General features: G+C 41.6%; 1 protein-coding gene across 1 annotated transcript in view; it reads left to right on the top strand.

Annotated features, from left to right (window-relative positions):
* Positions 1–23,112, top strand: part of ADHFE1 (alcohol dehydrogenase, iron containing, 1) — a 59,502-nt gene that overhangs the window by 10,645 nt on the left and 25,745 nt on the right. The window contains exons 2-9 of the mRNA XM_006880427.1: positions 7,872–7,909; positions 12,712–12,758; positions 15,792–15,845; positions 16,017–16,171; positions 16,330–16,526; positions 17,923–18,000; positions 20,150–20,255; positions 21,226–21,378. Coding sequence (XP_006880489.1) covers positions 15,792–15,845; positions 16,017–16,171; positions 16,330–16,526; positions 17,923–18,000; positions 20,150–20,255; positions 21,226–21,378 — 743 coding nt within the window. The 5' untranslated portion in view covers positions 7,872–7,909; positions 12,712–12,758. The remainder of the gene's footprint in view (positions 1–7,871; positions 7,910–12,711; positions 12,759–15,791; positions 15,846–16,016; positions 16,172–16,329; positions 16,527–17,922; positions 18,001–20,149; positions 20,256–21,225; positions 21,379–23,112) is intronic.

Genomic DNA, 23,112 nt, shown 5'->3' with positions numbered 1-23,112 from the left:
CAGGGAAACGGTGAGCTGGAGGGGTGTGCGGAGAGTGTGAGGCTAAATGTCAGAAGCGTTCAGTTGAGAGGAAGAACTAAGAAACACAGGGCAGATGGAGGCCCTGAGAAGGGAAGACAGATGGAGAACAAACTTCTGCTAAGAAGGAGCAGAAATGGTGAGCTGGGGTAGCCTCTGTGCTTGAGGAAAAGAGAGGGGAAGGGGCATTTGTGTTGGACAATTTTGCATTTGAATGCACTATGTCCCTCTTTTCTTGCCATTGGAAGACATAAAGCAGGGAAAAGCCTTCAAAGTAGACTCCAAGGGACATGCGTTTTGTCACTGGTTGCCTTCGGTCCCTCTGCACTAATAGAGCAAGTTGTGAATCGGCTGTAAACTTTTATCCACGGACTGTTCTCAGGGTGACCACTAGATGGCAGCAGGGTCTCATGCATCAGTTACACCCCAGATGTCTTTTTTCATAGATCTTGGAATTTTTGAGATCACAAAGGTCATCCAGGCCCAATGGCGTCACTAGGGGCTTGGAGAAGCCGGACAGGGATTGCAGGAGGCGCCCTGTGACGCTGTTGGCTGTTGTAACAACAAAATGATGCCTGCAAAATTTGTGTGCAATGTTTCGGCAGCAATTTATTATTTTTATAAAAACATTACTCTGGTTATAACAGCAAATGACTTTTTCATTAGCCTAACTTGGAGAAACGATGAAAGTTATACAAGTGTTCAGGTCTTTCATTCATAAGGTCACTACGAGTCGTCTACGACTCTAGGGCACTTAACAACAACGAGAGAGCTCTCTTGGCCTAGTGGACAGAAAGTGATGCTACCAAGCCAAAGGTGGGTGATTTTACTCTGTGGCCCTCAGGCCTGGTTTTAATTGTTTTTGTTCAAACATTCTTCTAAGTGGAATAGCACTGGTCTGTCCATTTACTGTACAGAGGTTTCTTGTGGTTGCTGTGATGCTAAACACTGTGACACTGATGTGTCAAATGCGATAATGGTTACCCATGGTGGAGCTCCCCTAATAAAACAAGCTTGGGAGCAGGAGTGGTGTCCACTTCCAAAATAGCTTGCCTCCAGAAACTCTATGAACTTTGAGAAACAATGAAAGTCTTTCATCATAGGGTCGCAATGAGTCATCTACGACTTGACAGTACTTAACAACAACAACTTACAAGGCTAAAATTCTATGTGAATTTATGTTTTGAACTTTCTGCTCTTGTCAAAACTGTCATAATTATCTAACTGCTTTACAAGGACCCTTCAAATGACATGGTTTCATCTACACAAAGGATATGCTCATTCTTTTGTTTCAGTGGCTTCCAATTTGTTGCAGTCACTGATTCTGTAAGTTCTTTTGGTATTTTAAGTACAATATTGTATAAGGAAAGGAGTGTATTAGGGATTCATCCTTTCTCCACACCTTTTAAATCTGTATGTGAAACATTCAGGATGCTGAACAAGGAGGAATGTGGCATCAGGACTGGAGGAAGACTCATCAACAACCTCACTTGCTGGAAACTGAGGAGGACCTGAAGCGCTTTCTGCAAAAGGTCAAGGACTGCAGTCTTCAATATGGATTGAAGCTCAACATCAAGAAGAGATTCTCACCACTGGGCCAATTGACAGCAGTATGATAGATGAAGAGATTGAGATTGTTAACAATTTCCATTTACTTGGTCCCCCAATCAATACTCTTGGCACCAGCAGTCAGGAGATCAAAAAGATGAATTGCACTGGGTAAGTCTGCTGTCAGGGACTTCTCCAGAGTACTAAAGAGCAATGGTGTCAGTCTAGAGACTAAGGTGTGCCTGATCTAGGTGATGGTCTTCTCAATTAATTCTTATGCATCAGAGAGCTGGATAATGACTAAGAATGAAAGAAGAAGAAATTATGCCTTTGAGTTGTGCTGGAGAAAAATATTGAGTGGCCGAGAGAACAAAGCGGTCTGTCCTAGAAAGGGTGAAAAAAGTTGCTCCTTGGATGTAAGGATTTTAAGCTCTAACTGACATACTTGTACATGTTGTACATAGGGTTTTCAGAGGCCTGCTATTTCAGAAGTGGATGGCCAATCCTTCTTCCTAATCTGTCTTAATCTGAATGTTTAGGAATATCTGACAGACAAGCAATTTGTGGAGCAGTGAAAGATAAATCCCTCATTGAGGAGTTAACCATTAGTTACAGTGTAGTCCCTGCCCTTAGCCCAGTGCCTTGACCCACTTATTTCCCAGCTCCACCCTCCACCAGGATACCCCTTCACTTCTACCAAATGCCTTCAGAATTAATCTCCCCTTGTCCGACCCATGACCTGACAGCTCGCTGAAACTGAGGAGGACCTCATGCACTTACTGCAGAGGGTGAAGGACTGCAGCCTTTAGTATGGACTGAGGCTCAATGTCAAGAAGACAAAGATTGTCACCACTGGACCAATCGGTAGCATCAGGATGGATGGCGAAGAGATTGAGATTGTTCACAGCTTCAGTTTGCTCGGCTCCACGGTCAACACTCTTGGCACCAGCAGCCAGGAAATCAAAAAACCTATTGCGGTGGGAAAGTCTGCAGTTAGGGACCTCTCTAAAGTACTCAAGAGCAATGGTGTCTCTCTGGAGACTAAGGTGCACCTGATACAGGCCATGGTTTTTGCAATCACTTGTTAGGCATCAGAGAGTTGGACACTGACTAGGGAGGATAGAAGGAGAATTGATGCCTTTGAGCTGTGGTGCTGGAGAGGAGTATTGAATGTACCATGGACTGCCAAGAAAACAAACAGATTCATCCTAGAGAGGGTTAAACCAGGCTACTCCTTGGAAGCAAGTTTTCTGGGACTTTGTCTAACATACTTTGGACATGTTGTGAGGAGAGACTGGTCCTTGGAGAAGGATACCATGCTTGGGAGGGTGGAGGGACAGCGCAGGAGGGGAAGACCCTCTATGAGGTGGATTGATTCAGTGACTGGGGTAATTGGGATGGATGTGTCAGAGGCAATGTGATTGGCACAGGATAGAGCAGGGTTTAGGGCTGTTGTACACAGGGTCGCTATGAGTTACAAATGACTCGACAGCACACAACAACAACAACAACAGCAACAACTGACATACTTTGGGCATGTTGCCAGAAGGGACTTGTCCTTGGAAAAGGACATCATGCTTAGAAAGATACAGGGACAGAGCAGGACAGGAAGATCCTGGATGAGATGGATTGACACAGTGACTGGGGTAAGAGAGATAAATGTGTTGGAGACAATGAGATTGGTTCAGGATAGGAAAGAGTTCAGAGCTATTGTGCAGTGTCACTAAGAGTCACCGGTGACCCGATGGCATATAACAATCCTTAACATAGGGAGCCCTGGTGGTGTAGACTAGGGAGTTGTGCTGGTAACCCAAAAGTGATGCAACTGCTTTACAGGAGGAAGATGTGCCATCTTCTGAGTGATTAGCAGACTCTGAAAGCCACTGGAGAGTCAGGTATGAGTCCTTTGGGGACAATGAGGTTTTTAGTGTTAACATGAACTTGACTGTACAATGGCATGTGTCTGTCATCTCAGCTGCTCAGAGGCCGGGCTATAGTACAGCTCCAGTTCTGGGCTGTGGTGCACTCTGCCCAGCGTGTGTCCAGTCAGTCCAGTATTGGTATGGTGACCTCCCAGGAGCAGGGACACCACTAAGTAACTTAAGGAGGTGTGAACCAGCCCAGGAAACTGACCAGTCAAAACTTTGGTGCTGATCATTACTGAAAATGTACCTGTGAGCTGCTACTGCACTTCAGCCTGGGCCTTATGGTGAGGCCACATCCCTTTGGGAGCCCTGGTAGCCTAGTCTGTAGGAAGCTGTGCTGGTAACCCAAAGGCCATGTTTCTTTGGTGGTTTGGATCCACCAGTGACCCTGTGGGAGAAAAAGGAGCAGTCCTCTCCCATGTGAGTTTTAGCCTCAGAAACTCAAATAAGGATCAGCCCTGAGTAGCTTCTGACTCAATGGCAATCCGTTTTTGGGTTTTAGAAATAACTTTTTTGAAAAAACCTTGACTTCACTTACTAATAATATAGCTAATACTGTTATATTTCTATGTAGAAAGATTCCACAAACCAATTTTGATGCTGACAGCTTCAGTTAGCTTGGCTCCACAATCAACACTCTTGGTACCAGCAGCCAGGAAATCAAAAGACAAATTGCATTAGGAGAATATGCTGTCAGTGACCTCTCCAGAGTACTAAAGAGCAACGATGTCAGTCTGGAGACTAAGATGTGCCTGACCCAGGACATGGTCTTCACAATTGCTATGCATAAGAAAGCTGGACAGGAGCTCTGGTGGCCAACTGGCAAGAAACTGCACTGCAATCCCAAAGGTGTGTGGTTCAATCCACCAGATGCTCTGATGGAAAAGGAGGGGGGCAATCTTCTCCTGTATCAGTCAGATCTATGAAATAATAAATTTTTTTTAAAAAAGCAATCTGGACAATGACTTGGGATGATAGAAGGAGAATTGATGCCTTTGAACTGCAGAGCTAGAGAAGGGTATTGAATATACCATGGACTGCTAAGAGAACAAACAGGTTCATCCTAGAGAGGGTGAGACCAGGATGATCCTTGGAGGCAAGGATTCTGAGGCTCCATCTGACATACTTTGGACATGCTGCAAGAAGGGACCAATCCTTGGAGAGGGACATCATGCTTGGGAGGGTGGAGAGACAGCACAAGAGAGGAAGACCCTCAATGAGATGGATTGATTCAGTGACTGGTAATGAGGTAGGTGTGTCAGAGACAATAAGGTTGGCTCAGGATAGAGCAGGGTTCATGGCTGTTGTACTTAGTGTAGCTATGAGTCACAAGCAACTCAACGGCACATAACAACAACAGCATTCACATAATCTAAGAAATATTCTTTTAATTTACAACTGCATTTATCACATCTTAATCTCTGACTAAGGCTGATAAAAAGCATCCCTGCAGGGTCTGAAATAAGAGGAAGTCTATGGGGACAGCACCATGGGCAACTGCATGGAATGACTCCAGTGAGCTCACCTCTTTCCATCCTCTTTCCAGTGTCTCAATTCCAAGTCTGATGAGGGAGTGTTTTATGTACACAGTATCTACTGAAAATTCTAACAAAGTCCCAAAAGGAATAAGTAGGAACACAATGCCCTCATCCTACCCTCAGACCAGGAGTGAGAAGGGAAAGAGAGCCAGACAAGGGACTGTTTGTGAAACAGGAGAGACCAGGGTATGGGATATGGGAAGCAGATGTGAATGTTCCTCCAGAGAAGTAAACAGGGAAGGAGTTGAAGGAATAGACTGTAGAGAGAACTTTATGGGTGTTAGTGAAATCCAAGCAGGACGGTGAGCAGTAAAAATGGCATCAACTACCTGGGAGGCAGGAGGTTGTGCAGGCAGGATAGAGATGGAAGGGGTTCAGAGAGGGCTGAAGGCCATGTGAGGCTCCCCTGGAGGATGGAACCATGGCATCATTGAAGAAAAGCACCTTAAAGACAGTGGGAAAAGCAAGTGCTCAGCACTGGAGGACAGGATCAGAGCTGGGGAGGGGAGGGACTTGGGTGTATTTGGGCTTGTACACCTAACCAATTAAGAAGCAGGACTTGTTGAGACCAGTGACCCTAATCTTAAACTTGCTCTATTCCCAGAGCATTTATTTCCTCTCAGACATTTGAGCAAATTCATGATCCCACAATGCTGGAAAGACTGCCCTCATTACCATGGAGTAGATTCTGACTCCTGGCAGCGCCCCCTTCTGTTCTCTCCCCCTCCCCGCACTACAGGCCAGATTGGGAGCTACAGGGCCTTTGTGGCTGTCATCTAGGCTCAGGCATATCTGCAGGTCCTTGTTTTGCAGTGCAGCGGGGTGAGTTCAAATGCCAACTTTTTGCCAGGGTTCCAGTAATCCAGAGTAAATTGGGTGTGCCACCAGGCATCTGGAAAGACTGAGATCAACTTTTTGTCTGGTTCTGATTACTATTTTTTTTCTATTGTATATACTGTGTACACCAGGGCTATATGACCTAGAAGAATGTTTGACAAAAAAAACACCAATTAAGAACAGGCCTGAGGGCCGTGAATAAGAGTAACCCACCTTTGGTTTGGTAGCATCACTTTAGGTCCACAGGCCAACTGGTCTCTCTGTGTGTTAAGTGTCGTCAAGTTGTAGGCGACTCATAGAGACCTTATGAACAAAAGTCCTCGACATTTGAGTGACTTTCATCCTTTCTCCAGGTTCATAGTTTTTCCGTATATCCCTGATGTGTCCACTTGCCAAACAGAGGTAACTTGTGGTTGCTGTGAAGCTGAACACTGTGACACTGATGTGTCAAGTGTGATAATGGTTACCCATGGTGGACAGTGTTTGGTGGAGCTCCCAATTAAAACAAGATTGGAAGCAGGAGTGGCTTCCACTTCTGTAAATAGCTTGCCTCGGGAAATGCTATGAACCTGGAGAGAGGATGAAAGTCACACACACAAGTGTCGAGAACTTTCATTCATAGGGTCACTATGAGTTGCCTACGATTCGACAGCACTTAACAACAATAACAACAGCAATATACTGTACAGTATTATATATAAATATCATATACTGAGAAGCAATGATGTCAGTCTAGAGACTAAGGTATGCTTGATCCAGGCATGTTCTTCACAATTACTTGCTACGCATCAGAGAGCTGGACAATGACTAAGTATGACTAAAGAAGAATCAATGCCTATGAGTTGTGTTGCTGAGGAAGAGTCTTGAACATATATGGACCACCAAGAAAACAAATAGTTCTGTCTTGGAGAGAGTGAAACCAAGTCTCTCCTTGGAGGCTAGGATTTTGAAGCTCCGTTTCACATACTTTGGGCACATGGCCAGGCGAGACCAGTCCTTAGAGAAGGACATCATGCTCAGAAGGGTGGAGGGACAGCGCAGGAGAAGACGACACTGGAAAAGATGAATTGACACAGTAACTGGGGTAATGGAGGTAGGAGAGTCAGTCAGTGAGACTGGCTCAGGACAGGGCAGGGTTCAGAGATGTCATACATAGGGTCACTATGAGTTGCAGGTGACTCAACAGTACATAACAACAATAACAACAACCATGTATAATTATTATTTGGGAGCTCTAATGGTTTAGTGGTAAAGAGTTGTTCTGTCAACCCAAAGGCAAATGACTCTAATCCACTAGCATTGCCCGGGAGCAAAAAGGGTAGTCTCCTCTCACAGGATTTACTGTCTTTGCAAACTTGCGGGAGGGTCAGCTATGCATTGTCCCAACTCAATAGTACAAAAAACCCAATAATTATATATTTTTATAGATTAGATTAGATTAATTAGGATATATTTCTATCTTTTATATATTGCTATAAATTTATACAAAGTATATTTATATATCTACAATATCTAATAATATATTTATATATAATTGGGTATAATTATTCCTATCATGTTGTTGTTGTTGTTATGTACTGTTGAGTCACCTGCAACTCATAGTGACCCTATGTACGACATCTCTGAACCCTGCCCTGTCCTGAGCCAGTGGCGACTCATAGCGACCCTATGAAGGAGAGTCCTCAATGCTTGGGTATCTCTCATCCTCTCTCCAGGTCCATAGGGTTTCCAGAGGCAAGCTATTACAGAAGTGGATGCCACTCCTCCTTCCAAGCTTGTTTTAATTGGGGAGCTCCACCCCACTCTCTGTCCGCATTGGGTAACCAGCCATTAGCGCATTTGACACACATCAGTGTGACAGTATTCAGCCTCACAGCAACCACAAGTGACCACTGTACTGCAACTTGTACACCAGGGCTAAATTGCAACAGAGTTACTTAAAGACTTTATAACTTTTAGCTTTCTCAGTCTCACTTTACATTTTTGTTTTCTCTTTTCCCTTTAGATGCCAGTGCCCAACTCATTCTCATACTTACTCTCAAGGTAATGAATTTTGTGGTTTTAAACTAGCCACAAATTTGTGTTCTGTAACTGCATTTATAATGCATCTAAGCAATGTATAAAGCAAGAAAATCAAAGCATATAAGGGAAAGATTGATGTAAGTGTTTATCTTTCCCTGTGAAATTGGTAATACCTCATTTTAACTACACTGTGCCCACTCTATGTGTGTTACTGGCTAAGAGTTTGATTAAAGTGTGTCATTTTAGTCTTTTTTAAAAAAAAATCATAAATAGAATTATTTGTCAAAGTTGAAATGATGGCTCAGATAAGATTTTAAAATTATCAGAATGTCTCAAAAAGAATTAGTCAAGATGAAGACTTTGGAAGGGTCTAATACATCTCAAAAAAGGAAGAGGCTGAAGAACGTGGTGGTTCCTAGGGAAACAGAACTTGTTAGTATCAATTTTTTCTTAAATTTTATTATTTTGTGTGTTTGTACCATCAAATAAGATCTGACTGGTATAGGAGGAGATTGTCCCTCCTTTTCCAGCAGAGCATCTGGTGGATCCGAACCACATATCTCTGGGGTTGCAGTGCAACTTCTTGACACTAGGCCACCAGAGCTCCCTGATATCAATTTTTAAAATAACATTCATTTCTTAGTAATTAAAAGTAATGACCAAAAAATTCCGTTCCCATCAATTTCTTTGATCATGTTCAAATACCAGTGTCAACAGAGCAGCAGGAAGCCCATTGTTGTCCACAGAACAGTAGATGAATGACTGACACAAAAGCAAAAGCCAAACATAAACAAAGAGGTGAGGACTGGGAAAAGTGCCTTTTCTGACAGGAGCCAACGCTGAATCCCGGAAGGGAGGCTCCTGAGGGTAGAAGAGAAAGAAGCTTCCTGAGTGTGTGTCACTAGTGGAGCAGCTCACCTTCAAGACAAGGCTGGGACTTCCTGATCATCCTTCATCACTGCAAGGAACTGGTAGTGGAGTTGAAAATGTCAATGACTTCATCTTACCCTGGTCAGGAGACAAGAAGACATATTGCACTGGGGAAGTCTGCAGTCAAGGACTTCTCCAAATAACTGATAAGCAATGCTATCAGTTTGAAGACTAAGGTGCACTAGATTTAGGCCAATGATTTTCTAATCAATTGCTATGCATCTGAGAGCTGGATAATAAATATGAATGACAAAAGAAAGATTAATGCCTTTGTGCTGTGGTGTTGGAGAATAGTATTGACTATCCCATGGACTTGCAAAAGAACAAATGGATATGTCTTGGAGAAGGTGCAGCTAGAGTGCTCCTTGCAGGCAAAGATGACAATGCTACCTCTCACCTGCTTTGGGCATGTTGCTAGGAGAGGCTATTCTTTGGAGAGGGACATCATGCTTGGAGTGGTGGAGGGCTGGGGAAACAGAGGAAGGCCCTCAACCAGGTGGATTGACACAATGACTGCAGCAGTGGGCTCAAGTGCATCAGAGATGATGAGGGTGCCACAGGATAGGACAGGGTTCAGGTCTGTTGTTATAGAGTCACTATGAATCATACTTGACTCATCAACCCCTAACAACAATAGAAACATTATCTGCCTCTAAGGCCCTCCTGGACATAAGCAGAATCTTTGTTATCAACTGGGTTTTTTTCCAGTACTTGGTAGGTTTTAACAAAGAATCATTTCATAATAAAAATTCAAACTCAACTCATTGCTATTTAATTAGAATTAACTCATAGCTGACCCTCCAGTGGGTTTTCAGAGCCTGTAAAGCAACATGACATTGGAGGATATTGCCCATCCTTCTCCCCTGGAGAAGCTGGTGGATGCCTTTGGGTTTGGCAGCACAACTCCATACCCACTAAGTCACCAGAGTTCCCTATGTCATGTTTGTTATTGTTATTGTTATTGTTATTATTATTATTGTTATTGTTAGGTACCATCAAGTCAAAAGTTGGAAACCATGAAGAAGGAATGGTAGTTGGAAAGTATGGGCTTGGTGATAGAAATGAAGATGGAAATAGGATGACTGAATTTAATACATTCAGTGACTTATCCATCACAAATACGTTCTTTTAAAAACCCACAATCAGTGACTTTCCATGTGGATCTCACCTGATAGACTGCACAGGAGCCAGACTGACCACATCTTTGGAAGGAATCATTGGAGAAGCTCAATGCCAATAGTCAAAACCAGGCCAGATGCTCTCTGTGGAACACATCATCAATTACTCGTGTGCAAGTTCAAATTGAGGCTGAAGGAAATGAAAACAAGTCCACGAGAACCAAAGTATAGTCTTGAGCCTATCCCACCTGAATTTAAACATCATTGAAAGAAGAGATTTGAAGCATTAAACACCAATGATTGTAGATGAGTTGTGGATGACATCAAGGGTATCATCCATGAAGAGAAGTCTTTTGTTGTTTGATGCTATCAAGTCAACTATGACCCACAGCAACCCTCTGAGTAACACATCTTAACCTTGCCACATCCTAGGTGATCCCTATGACCTCGGTTATGCTCAAGAGCACTGTGTCAATCCAGCTCGTTGAGGGTCTTCCTCTCTTTTGCTGGCCTTCTACCTTTCTCAGTATGAGTCTTTCTCAAAGGACAGGTTCTTCCTGAAAATATGCCCAAAGTAAGAAAGATGAATTACTGAACAATATCATGAATATAAAAGATCAAGGGTTTCACATTTGGTGTAATAAATATGTTAATTTAGGATCCAGTTAATTTCTCTCCTAAACTTTAACACCAGGAATAAATAATTTCTCTCTTTGAAGCTGTTGTTCATTAAAGTTGCCTTTGTCTCAGGAAGCCAAAGTTAGATTGTTTTCTAGTTGTGGTCTCTTAGTATTTCAAACTTGTTCAAGAAAATTGTCAGTGAGTGCTTATTGTGTGACCATGGCTGATGTGAAATAAGCAGATCAAAGCAAGGAACAAATTAAGTAATTGAGTCTCTTATTTTATTAGATCACAAATTAATTAATTAGGTTTTTCTAATTAACAAGAATCATTTTCACCATAATTAAAAACTTGATACTTCAAAACAACTATGAGATAGCATCTCACCCCAGTAAGAATAGCAAAATTTAACAACAGCAAACATCAAATGCTGGCAAAGTTACGGAGAAACTGGAACCCTTACTCACTGTTGGTGGGAGTGTAAAATGGTGCAACCACTGTGGAAGGTGGTATGGCACTTTCTCAAAAAGTTGCAAATAGAAATACCATTTGACCCAGCAATTCCACTACTGGGAATTTACCCTAAAGAAACCATAACCACCACCCAAGCAGATATATGCACACCCATGTTTATTGCAGCTTTATTCACAATAGCAAAGAGCTGGAAACAACCCAAGTGCCCATCAAAAAACGAATGTCTAGAGAAGCTCTGGTATGTTCACACAATGGAATACTCTGCAGCATTAAAAAACAAGGAACTCATGAAATAGTATGTAAAATGGATGACCCTGGAGGACATTATGCTAACTGAAATATCTCAATCTCAAAAGGACAAATATCACATAGGGCCACTGTTGTAAAATGGGACTGACATCGGGGTTGAGGGAAGACAGAGAAGGAAGAAAGGAATGATGTATACTGCGTTGAAAGAGATGAGGGAGAGATCTGTTTAAAAGGGATATATGATTGGGTGTTATTGTTATAACAGGAGTCCAGAATGAAGGCTGTACAGTAGAGTGGCCTTTGGTGGGAGGGATTGCATAGCAATGAAAGAGTTTTTCTTTTACTTTTCAAAGAGAAGAGTGAATTGGGGGGAAGAGGTGGGTAGGGAGAAAAGTGCAACAATGACTGGAAACCCTAAGTCTCTGTAAACTTTAATTAAAATAAAAAAAATTTAAAAACTGGGTAATTAGCAAAGAAATATCAATTTCTATATTTCTTTATTAAATGACACAAAGAAAACTAATTTCTTTGTTGGCATACATATTTCATTGTGATAATTTACCTCTGTTAAAAAAAATTTTATATTTATCACAGTTACTATTGAACCCTCATACTATATCTGCTATGTGTTGTAGTGCTAACCAAAAAAATCAGTGGTTCAAATCCAGCTGCTTAGCGGAGAATATGAGGGATTTTCCTCCCATCAAGATTTACAGCCTCAGAAATCAGTCACTGTGATCACTGTGAATCAGAATTGATTCAGTGGCAGTAAGGTTGATTTTGATAATAAGTATAAGCAGAACTGTAATTAATAAATTTATTAATGACTGTACTCTATAGCAATCCTGTTTGAATTTTTAGTGATGACATGGGTTTGATTTTTATGTTTCATTACTGGAGGGCACCTTTGTGGTGGTGTCCATGGGGAGCCAGGCAGCTAACTAAGGTGGCTGTACTCCATCGCAGCTCCTCTGTAGAAAGACGGACAAGCTCCTTCTATAAGATTTACCGCTTTGTAAACCTGATGGAGGGTCAGCTCTCTGTCACTTCTACCCCACCACAGTGAGAGAGCAGTTTCAGTACTGAGATTTAAGTAATGACAACAAACCTTGAATAAATTGTGTAGACCCTTGAGGATACTTTTTACACATTATGCCTTCAGAACTATATGTTAATTTTACAGTAAATAATGTATGTTAAATAGCTTTATTTTTACAAAATTATCACCAAGTTTGCATTATATTTTTATCTGTAATATTTAGATTTCCATTTTAATTTAATGTGTAACAATGAAGCAAAAAATAATTCTATTTTGAGGGAGACTATAAGGGACATTCTTATGCTCACTGCTGAAATAAAATCTACTATCAAATAGCAAGTTTTTGTCTTATTTTTAAGGCCTACTCTGATAAAAGTTTTTTCTCTCTCTAGCTCCTGGATTTTCATCCTCTGGGAAAACAACAGATTATGCCTTTGAGGTAGATTTAATCACCTTTTTTTTTTTTTAAAATGACCTGAGAATAACTAGAGAATTTTGTTAATGCTTTGTTATTTCATTTTTAATTTTATTAATCGAGATAATATAATCTGGTGACCTAGTGTCAATAATCTGCACTGCAATCACGAAGGCACACGGTTCGAGGCCACCAGTTGCTCCATAGGAGAAGGACGGGCAATTTCCTCCTGTGCAATTAACTGCTTCTGAAAACCCACTGGAGGGTCATCTATGAGTCGGCTCTAATTCTACAATACACAACAACAATAATTCAATCATTTAACCCATCAGCCTTTTTTAATCAAAATTAATAATGTCTAGAATACTATCTTCTGTATTATTAAAATATGATTAATTCTCACCTCATGTTAAACATTAAATCTTCCTTCATTTTGTAATTAAAATGGTACCACAAGAGGTGAGAGTACGCTACTGAAGCAGTAGTAAAGGGACAATTAATTGTGTGGGATTTTTATCACACTGAAAGAAGTAATGTAATTATTTGCTTGAGTCGTTGCTTGCTTGTTGTGTAAGAATCCTAAATTGAAGTATCACTGGCCAGCTGACAGTTACTAATAGTTTGAACAGCCGGAATGAGGACCATGCAGAATTCACTAAGGGCCCTGTCCCCAGCTAACATGTGTAGCCTCCTCTCAGTTCCACATGACCTTGTATATCTACTGCTGACACCACACCATTAAAATGCAAGCCCAGTGCTGCCATATTATTCCAGAAAAATAGAAATTCAGATGATCACATTGGATTTTTTTAAAAAAATATTAGTCAATTTAAATGAGATGCAAATCAAAACCACAATGAAATAACATCTCACTCCAGTAGCAGTGGCAAAGTTGAACAGGACAGCAAGTAATAAATGTTGGAGGAGATGTGGTAAGATAGGAACTCTCTTTTTAAATTTTATTATTTTTTTGTGTGTGTACCATCAAATCAGATCTGACTAGTACAGGAGGGTATTGCCCCACCTTCTCCAGCAGAGTATCTGGTGGATTCAAACTGCATAACTCTGTGATTGCAGTGCAGCTTCTTGCCACTAGGCCACCAGAGCTCCCTTGAAATAGGAACTCTTATACACTGTTGGTGGGATTGTAAAATGGTGTTTTCTAGAAGACAGTTTGGTGTTTCCTCAGAAAGCTGAACATAGAAATTCCATATGATTTAGCTATTCAAGTGCTTGGAACATACTCTGTGAAAATGAGAACTGAGTCACAAACGGAGACTTGTACACCAATGTTCCTAGCAGCATTATTCACCTTCACAAGAACATGGTCCAACCACAATCTAATGGATTGAGAAATTAATGGTACATTCACATGACGGAATACTATACAGCATGCAGGAGCAATGAGTTTGTGAATCACTATCTAACTTGGGAGGGACTGGAGAGCATTTTGCTAAATGAACTAACTCAGTCCCCTAAGGACAAATATTGTATAAAACCATTATTGTAGAACATGTATGAGGATCCAAGGGGGTGGGAGCAGAGAGGTGAGAATGGGTTGGGGGGGAGGTGGGAGTGGCGTTATTTATAGGGTTACACAGTTTGATGGCTGAAGGGAGGGCTCGGTAGAGTGGGAAAGATCCAGTGTATAAAACAATGTATACAAACTTTGTAATTAATCCAGTTTAAAATATTGTATTTAAAAAAAGGAAGGGAGACACAGGAACTTCCGATAAGACACGGTAGACAAAAACTAATGAGACTTGGCTTCTTTCTCTCCTGCTTCATCAGAGGCTGGACTCTTCATTTTTAGTTTCTCCCTTTCCTGCAGGTAAATCTTCTTTAGTTTCTTGGTTAGCCACTTCAGTCTGTTTTCCTTTTGTTCCCTTTTCTCTTCTGTTTGCACTTTTTTTGTCAGACCTCCTCCTTTCCTACTGCCTTTTTTGGGCTTCATTTCCACTTTTGCAGGAGGCTTAGCTGACAGCCCTAGGTAAGCCATCCTAGCGGAGCCCTCCTGGGCTCCTCCTTCATCACGCCTTTGGCCAAACTGACTTTCTTCTTGGGCATCTTGGCAGGAGGGAGGGCACATGGAGGGTGCCTGTAGGCCTTGGCACGCAGAGAGCCTTCATGAAGCTGGATTTCCTGGCCACCTATTCTGAGATAATCTTTAAATCTGAAACCAAGAATATCCCCTTAAGTGTTTTTAAACCAAATAATAATTTAGCTTAATAAAGAATGTAAAAAAAACCAGCCAATTTTTAAAAAAGACATTTAAGCATAATATGGATCAAATAAAGTATGGAGTTAATCAAAAGTGGCCCATCCATCATTTTTAAAGCTCTTCTCTCAGCTGTAAACCTTATTAGGTATCTGGTTTAGAGTTATATTACCAGAGCCAAGCAGGTAGCACAATCTCTGAAACATAACTGACACACAATTACACTGGGTGGATGCAAGGTGGGTTGCTGGATACATTGGGTCAATTGTTGCATAGAAAGGTGGATGGATAGGTACAAGAATGGGTGAATGAGAGATAAATGGATGAATTAAAGGATAAACAGATACAAAGGTGAATAGATGGATAAATAAATGGATACAAAATTGATGGGGAGTAAATGCAAAGTGGATGGATGGATGGATGGATGCAAGCGTATAGGGTGAATGGATAATTATATTGGTGAAAAAAGGGACAAAAGTACGTTAAAGAGGTCAAGAGACCATTTAAGTTGAAAAGTAAAAATGGGTAGAAATTTGCTAGGGAATTTAAGTGTGGAGGTGAGAGGAGGCAGGTATTTAAAGCTGAAGGAACACTTAAGGGTATATGTTGTATCAGGAGAAAGAGAAATACATATAATTCCAATATGCCGGGAGCCCAGCTTAGTTTCTTTTGGGGGTTTTTGTTCTTTTTTTTTAAGGTGGTGATGTGAGGCCAAGTCAAGGATGATGTGGAAGGTGATATTAAGGAGTATTCTCTAGACAATGGGGAATCCTCTGAGGATTTCAGAAACTGAGGGGCCTACTCTCTGCTGCACTCAAAACCCAAATCTTATTTTTCAGATGGCTGTTTCAAATATTAGATATGGAGCAGGAGTTACAAAGGAAGTGGGCATGGCAAGTATTTGAGAGTTCTACAGTCTATTGCTATAAATATTGCTAATTTCTCTTAAAAATATGCTAATCAACAGTTGAATTGTTGACTTTTTAGAAATGGATAGTGTTGTGTTTGTCTATTACCATTCTAATACAATGAAACCTAACTGATGAGTTGTGTTTTTATCATAGGACCTACAAAACATGGGCGCTAAGAATGTTTGCTTAATGACAGACAAGAATCTCTCCCAGCTCCCTCCTGTACAAGTAGTTATGAATTCCCTTGTCAAGAATGGCATAAACTTCAAAGTCTATGATAATGTGAGGGTGGAGCCAACAGATACAAGGTATTCTTGTGCTGTGTTTCTATTTTTTGTTGTGTTTCTTGAAAATATAAAGGAGCAGGGTCCCTATTGTTTAAAAACATGTCCCAGGCTTTATTGACATGGTAATTTATTACTGGAAAATATACCATTCCGTTGTTTTGTTTTGAACCTTCTTCAAGTTTCATGGAAGCTATTGAATTTGCCAAGAAAGGAGCTTTCGATGCCTTTGTGGCCGTGGGTGGCGGCTCCACCATTGACACCTGCAAAGCTGCTAATCTGTACTCCTCCAGCCCAGACTCCCAGTTTTTAGACTATGTCAACGCCCCCATTGGGAAGGGGAAACCCGTGGCTGTGCCTCTTAAGCCTCTGATTGCAGGTAAAGACTTGTTTGTTTGATTTTCACAGTTGCCAAAGACCTTATTAGAGAAGTAAACTAATAATTTTAGGATTTATGTTTCTAAAGCTTTCAGATTCCCCCCCGCCAGTGCAATGCCTTATTTGGAAGCCAAAACAAGATCTAACTGTTGGTTTTTAAAATCTCGCTCTTCATTACTGCACAGATAGAGACAATTTAGTTCAATGGTAGGAAAGTTTGCAGATGGGAGCAATGAATTCACATGTAGGGTGGGGGATGGAGTGTCACCATCTCCCTATTATATTCCTCCAAATGCCTCTCTCTTCTGTCCCATTTTGCCAGCCCCTACAGAGTTCAAAGGGGACATTTGCTGTTATTTTCCTGGTGTTGACCCAACCTTTTCTTCCAGATGATTGTTCTTCAGCTGACCCCAGGCTTTGTGTTGTTCATGAGACATGTGGCCAGCGTGGACGCCCTGGTCTGGGGGACATCTGCTCAGAGGCTGTCAGGGGCCCAGACATGCAAATCCTAATCAGGATGGCGTGCGATTCCATTTGGGGGGGGGAGGTTCTTGGGGGTGGTCTTCGAATTGTCTCTCATCTTTATGACACAAGGCTTATTCCTACTTTTAGAGTTTTTTAGCTAAGGCATACAGTTAGGGTAACTGGGGAAAGCGCCTCAGCTCTTGCTGTCTGGGAAAGGCCTTTTTGGGTAGCTGAAGGCTGACGTGAATTGGGAGTCAGCGGGGAGCAGCCTAATTGACGTCCTGCAAATAGAACCCTCCAGTGAAATTGTGTCAGTGCCACACAGAGGAGCGATTAGTAAAGTTCAGAAACTTGATGGCGCTACAAAACCACGAGCCCCGCCAAGGCCGAGCGTTACTGTGCTCGCTGCCAAAAAGGAATAAAGATGTCTTTTAGAGCCGGCGGAGCACAGCCACAGCGCCTCTCTGTTAGCCAGTCACCCTCATCAGGGTGCCTGTCCCCGTCCTAACACAGAGTTAAGTAGCTGTGCATGCCGTTTGAATCCCCCCGGAGAAGGATGGGCAGCTTCCTCCTGTGCCATTTACAGCCTGTGAAGACCCTCAAGAGGGCCGGCTTTGGGTGGATTCCTTTTTGACAGCACACAGGGCTTTGAGTTTGCATTTAACATTGAATGACAGCGCTGTTGCCCTTAACTGCCATCAAGCCGATTCTGAATAATGGCGCCCCCTTGTGTGCAGAGCAGCACTGCGGGCTCCACACAGGCTATGACCTTCCGGGAGCCGGTTGCCAGGCCTGTCTTCCGAGGTGCCAGGGGTGGGGTACAGCTGACACTGTTTTATCCAGTAGCTAAAGGTTTAACCTTTTGTACCATCCAGGGACTCCTCTACCTTTATTTAGATGGTTTTTTTATAATTAACATTATTGTTTTCAAGTCCCAACTACCTCAGGAACGGGGAGTGAAACTACCGGAGTTGCCATTTTTGACTATGAACACTTGAAAGTGAAAACTGGTAAGAATTTTGCCAAAGTTGTTTCTGTTTTACTTGGGTTTTTTAAATTTAAATTTATTCTTCGTTTCAGTAGAAATTTACAGACTTTGGATTTCCATTCATTCATTGTTGCACTTTTCTCCCTTCCCAACCCTCCCCCCTAGTGCACTACCATCTTGGAAAAGTAAAAGAAAAATTCTTTCATTGTTTTACAAACCCTCCCCCAGGTCCACTTCCACCATGTAGCCTTCGCTCTAGACTCCTGTCATGACAAAAAATACCTAATCACATATCCCTTTTAAACAGTTTTCTCCCTCATCTGTTTCAGTGCAGTATACATTATTGAACTCATCTTTCTCAGTCTCTCCCCAACCCCAAGGTCAGTCCTGTTTTACAACAGTAGCACCATGCAGTATTTGTCCTTTTGTGACTGAGATACTTCACTCAGCATAATGTCCTCCAGAGTCACCCATTTTGAATAATACTGCATGAGTTCCTTGTTTTCAATGCAGCGTAGTATTCCATTGTGTGAATATACCGCAGCTTCTCTATCCATTCCTTTGTTGATGGGCACTTAGGTTGTTTCCAACTCCTTGCTATTGTGAACAAAGCCACAATAAACATGGGTGTGCATTGTTTTATTTGTTTTAATCTTCTATCTTTCCATGCCCTATTATTTAATCCTTCTGCTTAAAAACCAGGGTGTTATGAGATTAAGAGTGAGCACATTTCTACATTTTCTTTCTTTCCCCCAGTATAAGCATACATCAGAGATAGTGCCATTTGTTTGCAGACCATTGCACTTAAGCAATTATCACAATAAAGCAGACTACACTGATATTTTGATTTCCCATTGCATGTAAAAGTGATAAGCAGTAAGCAGTGGTCTCCTGGGTGCACAATACTATTTTGGATAAGTTTGAAATACTGGGAGAATTTCTCGACTATGACACAAAGTTAGCATATGCCGTTGGGAGAAAAAAAAACAGCACCAATAGATTTGCTCAAAGCAAAGTTGCCACAAACCTTCAATTTGTAAAATATGCACTGTCTGTGAAGTACAATAAAACAATTTCAGTTAAATGAAGTGTGCCTATACATGTTAAAATACGAATTGTTCAAATGAACTGTTTGAGGATCATCTGTGAAAATCATAGGGAAATTCCATCAGCCTTAATAGACCTTTTTTTCTCTGCCTCCAGTAGTCATTGTGTACAAGCACTTTTTATGCTTGAAATAAACTTTACTAAGATATATTTCTTATTCAATAAAATACACCTATTTTATGAGTTCAGTTTGATGACCTTTGAGAGGTACCTGCTCATGCTAATTCTAATTACTCATGTTACCACAACGAAAATCAAGCTGTGAAACCATGTTATGCCCCCAGAAATTCCCCCATGTTCCCTTCCAGCCCAGTGCCCAGCTAACAACATTCCACTTTCTGCCATCGCAGTTCCCTTTTTTCCTTTTTCTTTTCTTTCCCTCATTTATACTTAGCTAATGTGGCTGAAATGTCCCTCTCCTGGACTCTGGCTTGATAGTTTTCGTCTAGGCCTCTGCAAATAACAAAGAACACTGACATCAACTGTGCATTTATCGTAATTTCTCTTTTAATAGTTAATTTATTTTTTTACATTATTAAAGAGAAAATGAACAGTGGCCAATAATCAAATTCGACCTTATAATTTTTAAGACTTTCACATATTATTATCTCATTTGATCCTCATAATGTCTCTGTGAACATGAAGACTCTGTTATTATACTCTAATCTTATAAATTAGGAGCGCAAGAAGGTTGAGTAAACTTGCCAAAAGGCATAAAATAAATTGTAGAGCAAAGATCAAGCTCTCTAAAATTTATTTTTTTAAAGCCCTGGTCTGTACTGTTTGCTGATTCCTGTAGTACAAATACTTCCATCACAGCCAGTGAAATTACTCAGTTCAGAGATGGAAGGAGATGCATATGGTTGGCATTTGGACCCAGTAGCCAGCTCCAGCATGTCTGCTCCATATTTTTCTACTGCTTCTTCCTACCTCTTATTCCTCCCTCCATGAAAATTAATCTTATCTTGTATTTTAAAAGTTTTTCTTAGGATAATTACAGAAGGTATTTAATTTAAAAAACAGTGCTTATGCCTTAAGCCTCTACTGAAAATCTCATGTTTCAGGCATTGCTTCTCGAGCCATCAAGCCCACGCTGGGACTGGTTGACCCTCTGCACACCCTCCACATGCCTGACAGGGTGGTGGCTAACAGTGGCTTTGATGTACTCTGGTAGGCCCTGATTCCAATTCTTGTTTTATATTGGTCTGCTTACAAAGTTCATATACATTGTGTTCACACTACTCTTTATTCACATTGTGTTTCATACTATCATTCTCATTCATTTTATTTTATAAAATTAGTCATATATGGGGCTTTGTTTTTAAATTTATATTTAATAGGTAGTATTTTGTTGCTAAGAGCCTTCCATAAACATTCGTAGACTAGAAATAGGGAGGTCTGGTGCCAGAGTTACTCATCCCTGAATCTAGTTCTTAGCCACTGCACTATCAATGAAACATGAGTTAGCAGGAGTCTAGTTAATAGTGAGCAAGTTCTGGTGGTGTAGTCCAGTTTGTGAGAAATTGAGCTGCTAACTTAAAAGTGGTTCCTCTCTGGTGGTTCAAATCCACCTGGTGGCCTAGTGCTAAGAATCTATGTTGCAATCCCAAAGGCACCCGGTTTGAGACCACCAGTCACTCTGTGAGAGAATGATGGGCAATGCAGCATACATTATTGAACCCATCTTTCTCAGTCTCCCCCCAACCCCGATGTCAGTCCTGCTTTACAACAGTGGCACCATGCGGTATTTGTCCGTTTGTGACTAAGACACTTCACTCAGCATAATTTCCTCCAGGGTCACCCATTTTGAATAATACTGCACGAGTTCCTTGTTTTTCAATGCAGTGTAGTATTGCATTGTGTAAATATACCACAGCTTCTCTAGCCACTCGTTTGTTGATGGGCACTTAGGTTGTTTCCAACTCCTTGCTATTGTGAACAAAGCCACAGTAAACATGGGTGTGCATATATCTGCTTGGGTGGCAGTTATGGTTTCTTTGGGGTGTATTCCCAGTAGTGGAATTGCTGGGTCAAATGGTATCTCTATTTGCAACTTTTTGAGAAAGCGCCATACCACCTTCCACAGTGGTTACACCAGAAGCTAACATTTTCATTCTGTGTGTTTTGAATCTCTTGTTAGCCACGCCCTGGAATCCTACACCGCCCTCCCCTACCACCTGCGAAGCCCCTGCCCTTCCAACCCTCTAGCCCGGCCAGCATACCAGGGCAGCAACCCAATCAGTGACATTTGGGCCGTGCATGCACTTAAGATCGTTGCCAAGTATCTGAAAAGGTATGTCACCCAAAGGGAAAGGGAATAAAGTGCATCCCACCCTGTGATGGTTCTCTCGTGCCTCTGTAACAAGAATACCATAAGCGGATGGCTTTACCACTCATACATATATGGTTTCACAATGGAAAGAACTGGAAGTCCGCATTCAGGGTGCTGGCGCCAGGGGAAGATTTTCTACCTCTTTTGGCTCTAGAGGAAGGTCCTTGTCATTAATCAGTGTCTCTGGCCTAGTGTTCCTTGGAGATCTCCAAGGTCTTAGCTTTACCCTAGCAAGGAGGTCCCCAGAGCAGGGACCTAGGTCCAAAGAATGTGCTCTCTCACCATTCTCGTCTGGTGGTACTGAAGTGTCTTCAATCCCAGCTCACCCATTTGATCTTGTCTGTGACTTCTGTATCAGGGTGCCCTGGTGGCCTAGTGGATAGTAGTTGTGCTGCCATCCCAAAGACAGGTGGTTCAAATCTACCAGCTGGAGGGTCAACCTCCTCCTAGGCAGATTACAGCCTTTGTAAAACTGCTGGAATCTGTTCTTATCAGTTTAATATCTGATACATGCTCTATCCAAGGACAATATATTAAAAGGATTTTTGGAACTAGGAGATGGAATAGGAGTTTGCCCCATCCACTCCATGCATCGACCTGATATTGCAGTATCTCCAGGAAAGGTGCATTTTCCCCATTTTGAGGGAAAATTGCCAGGGAGGGGAGGCTGGAGAAGAAAAACTACTGGAGGGTCAGCTGTGAGTCAGTTCTAGCTCAATGGCACACAACACCACAACATGCTCCAAAAGAGATTGACTCAAGATACATCTTGCTTCATTAACATGTTGTTGTTGTTGCTGTTGTTAGGCGTTGAATATGACATGTAATGACCCTATGAACAACAGATCTAGACCTTGTCCTATCCTGCGCCATCTTTATCATCCCAAACACACTTGAGGCCGCTGTCCCAGTCCTATCAAACCATCTCATTGAGGGTCTTCCTGTCTTTGACCCTCCACCTTGCCAAACATCATGTCCCTCTCCAAGGAAAAGCCTCCCATAACAACAAGCCCAGAGTATGTGAGACGAAGGTTCACCATCCTTGCCTCTGGTTACAAGACATTTCTATTTGTTCTCTGACAGTACTTGGAATATTCAGTGCTCTTCTCCAACACCACAATTCAAAGACATTGATTCTTTTGTGTGCATGTGTGTGTGTTTTTAAATTTATTATTAATTTCAATGAAAATTTACAGAGACTTTGGGTTTCCTTCATTCATTGTTGCACTTTTCTCCCCTGCCAACCCTCCCCCCTAGTATACTACCCTCTTGGAAAAGTAAAAGAAAAATTCTTTCATTGTTTTACAAATCCTCCCCCAGGTCCACTCCACTATGCAGCCTTCAGTCTGGACTCCTGTCATGACAAAAATACCTAATCACATATCCCTTTTAACCAGTTTTCTCCCTCATCTGTTTCAATGAAGTAGTAGTAGTAGTAGTATACATTATTGAACCCATCTTTCTCAGTCTCCCCCCAACCCTGATGTCAGTCCTGTTTTACAACAGTGGCACCATACAGTATTTGTCCTTTTGTGATTGAGATACTTCACTCAGCATAATGTCCTCCAGGGTCACCCATTTTTAATAATACTGCATGAGTTCCTTGTTTTTCAGTGCAGCATAGTATTGCAGTGTGTGAATATACCAGAGCTTTTCTAGCCATTCATTTGTTGATGGGCACTTAGGTTGTTTCCA

The sequence above is a fragment of the Elephantulus edwardii genome, unplaced genomic scaffold (assembly GCF_000299155.1).
Source record: "Elephantulus edwardii isolate Elephantulus edwardi_28Jun2011 unplaced genomic scaffold, EleEdw1.0 scaffold00008, whole genome shotgun sequence".
NCBI classification, from domain to species: domain Eukaryota; kingdom Metazoa; phylum Chordata; class Mammalia; order Macroscelidea; family Macroscelididae; genus Elephantulus; species Elephantulus edwardii.
The sequence above is the reverse complement of the archived record's forward strand: the minus strand, read 5'-3'. Positions and strand labels throughout refer to the sequence as shown.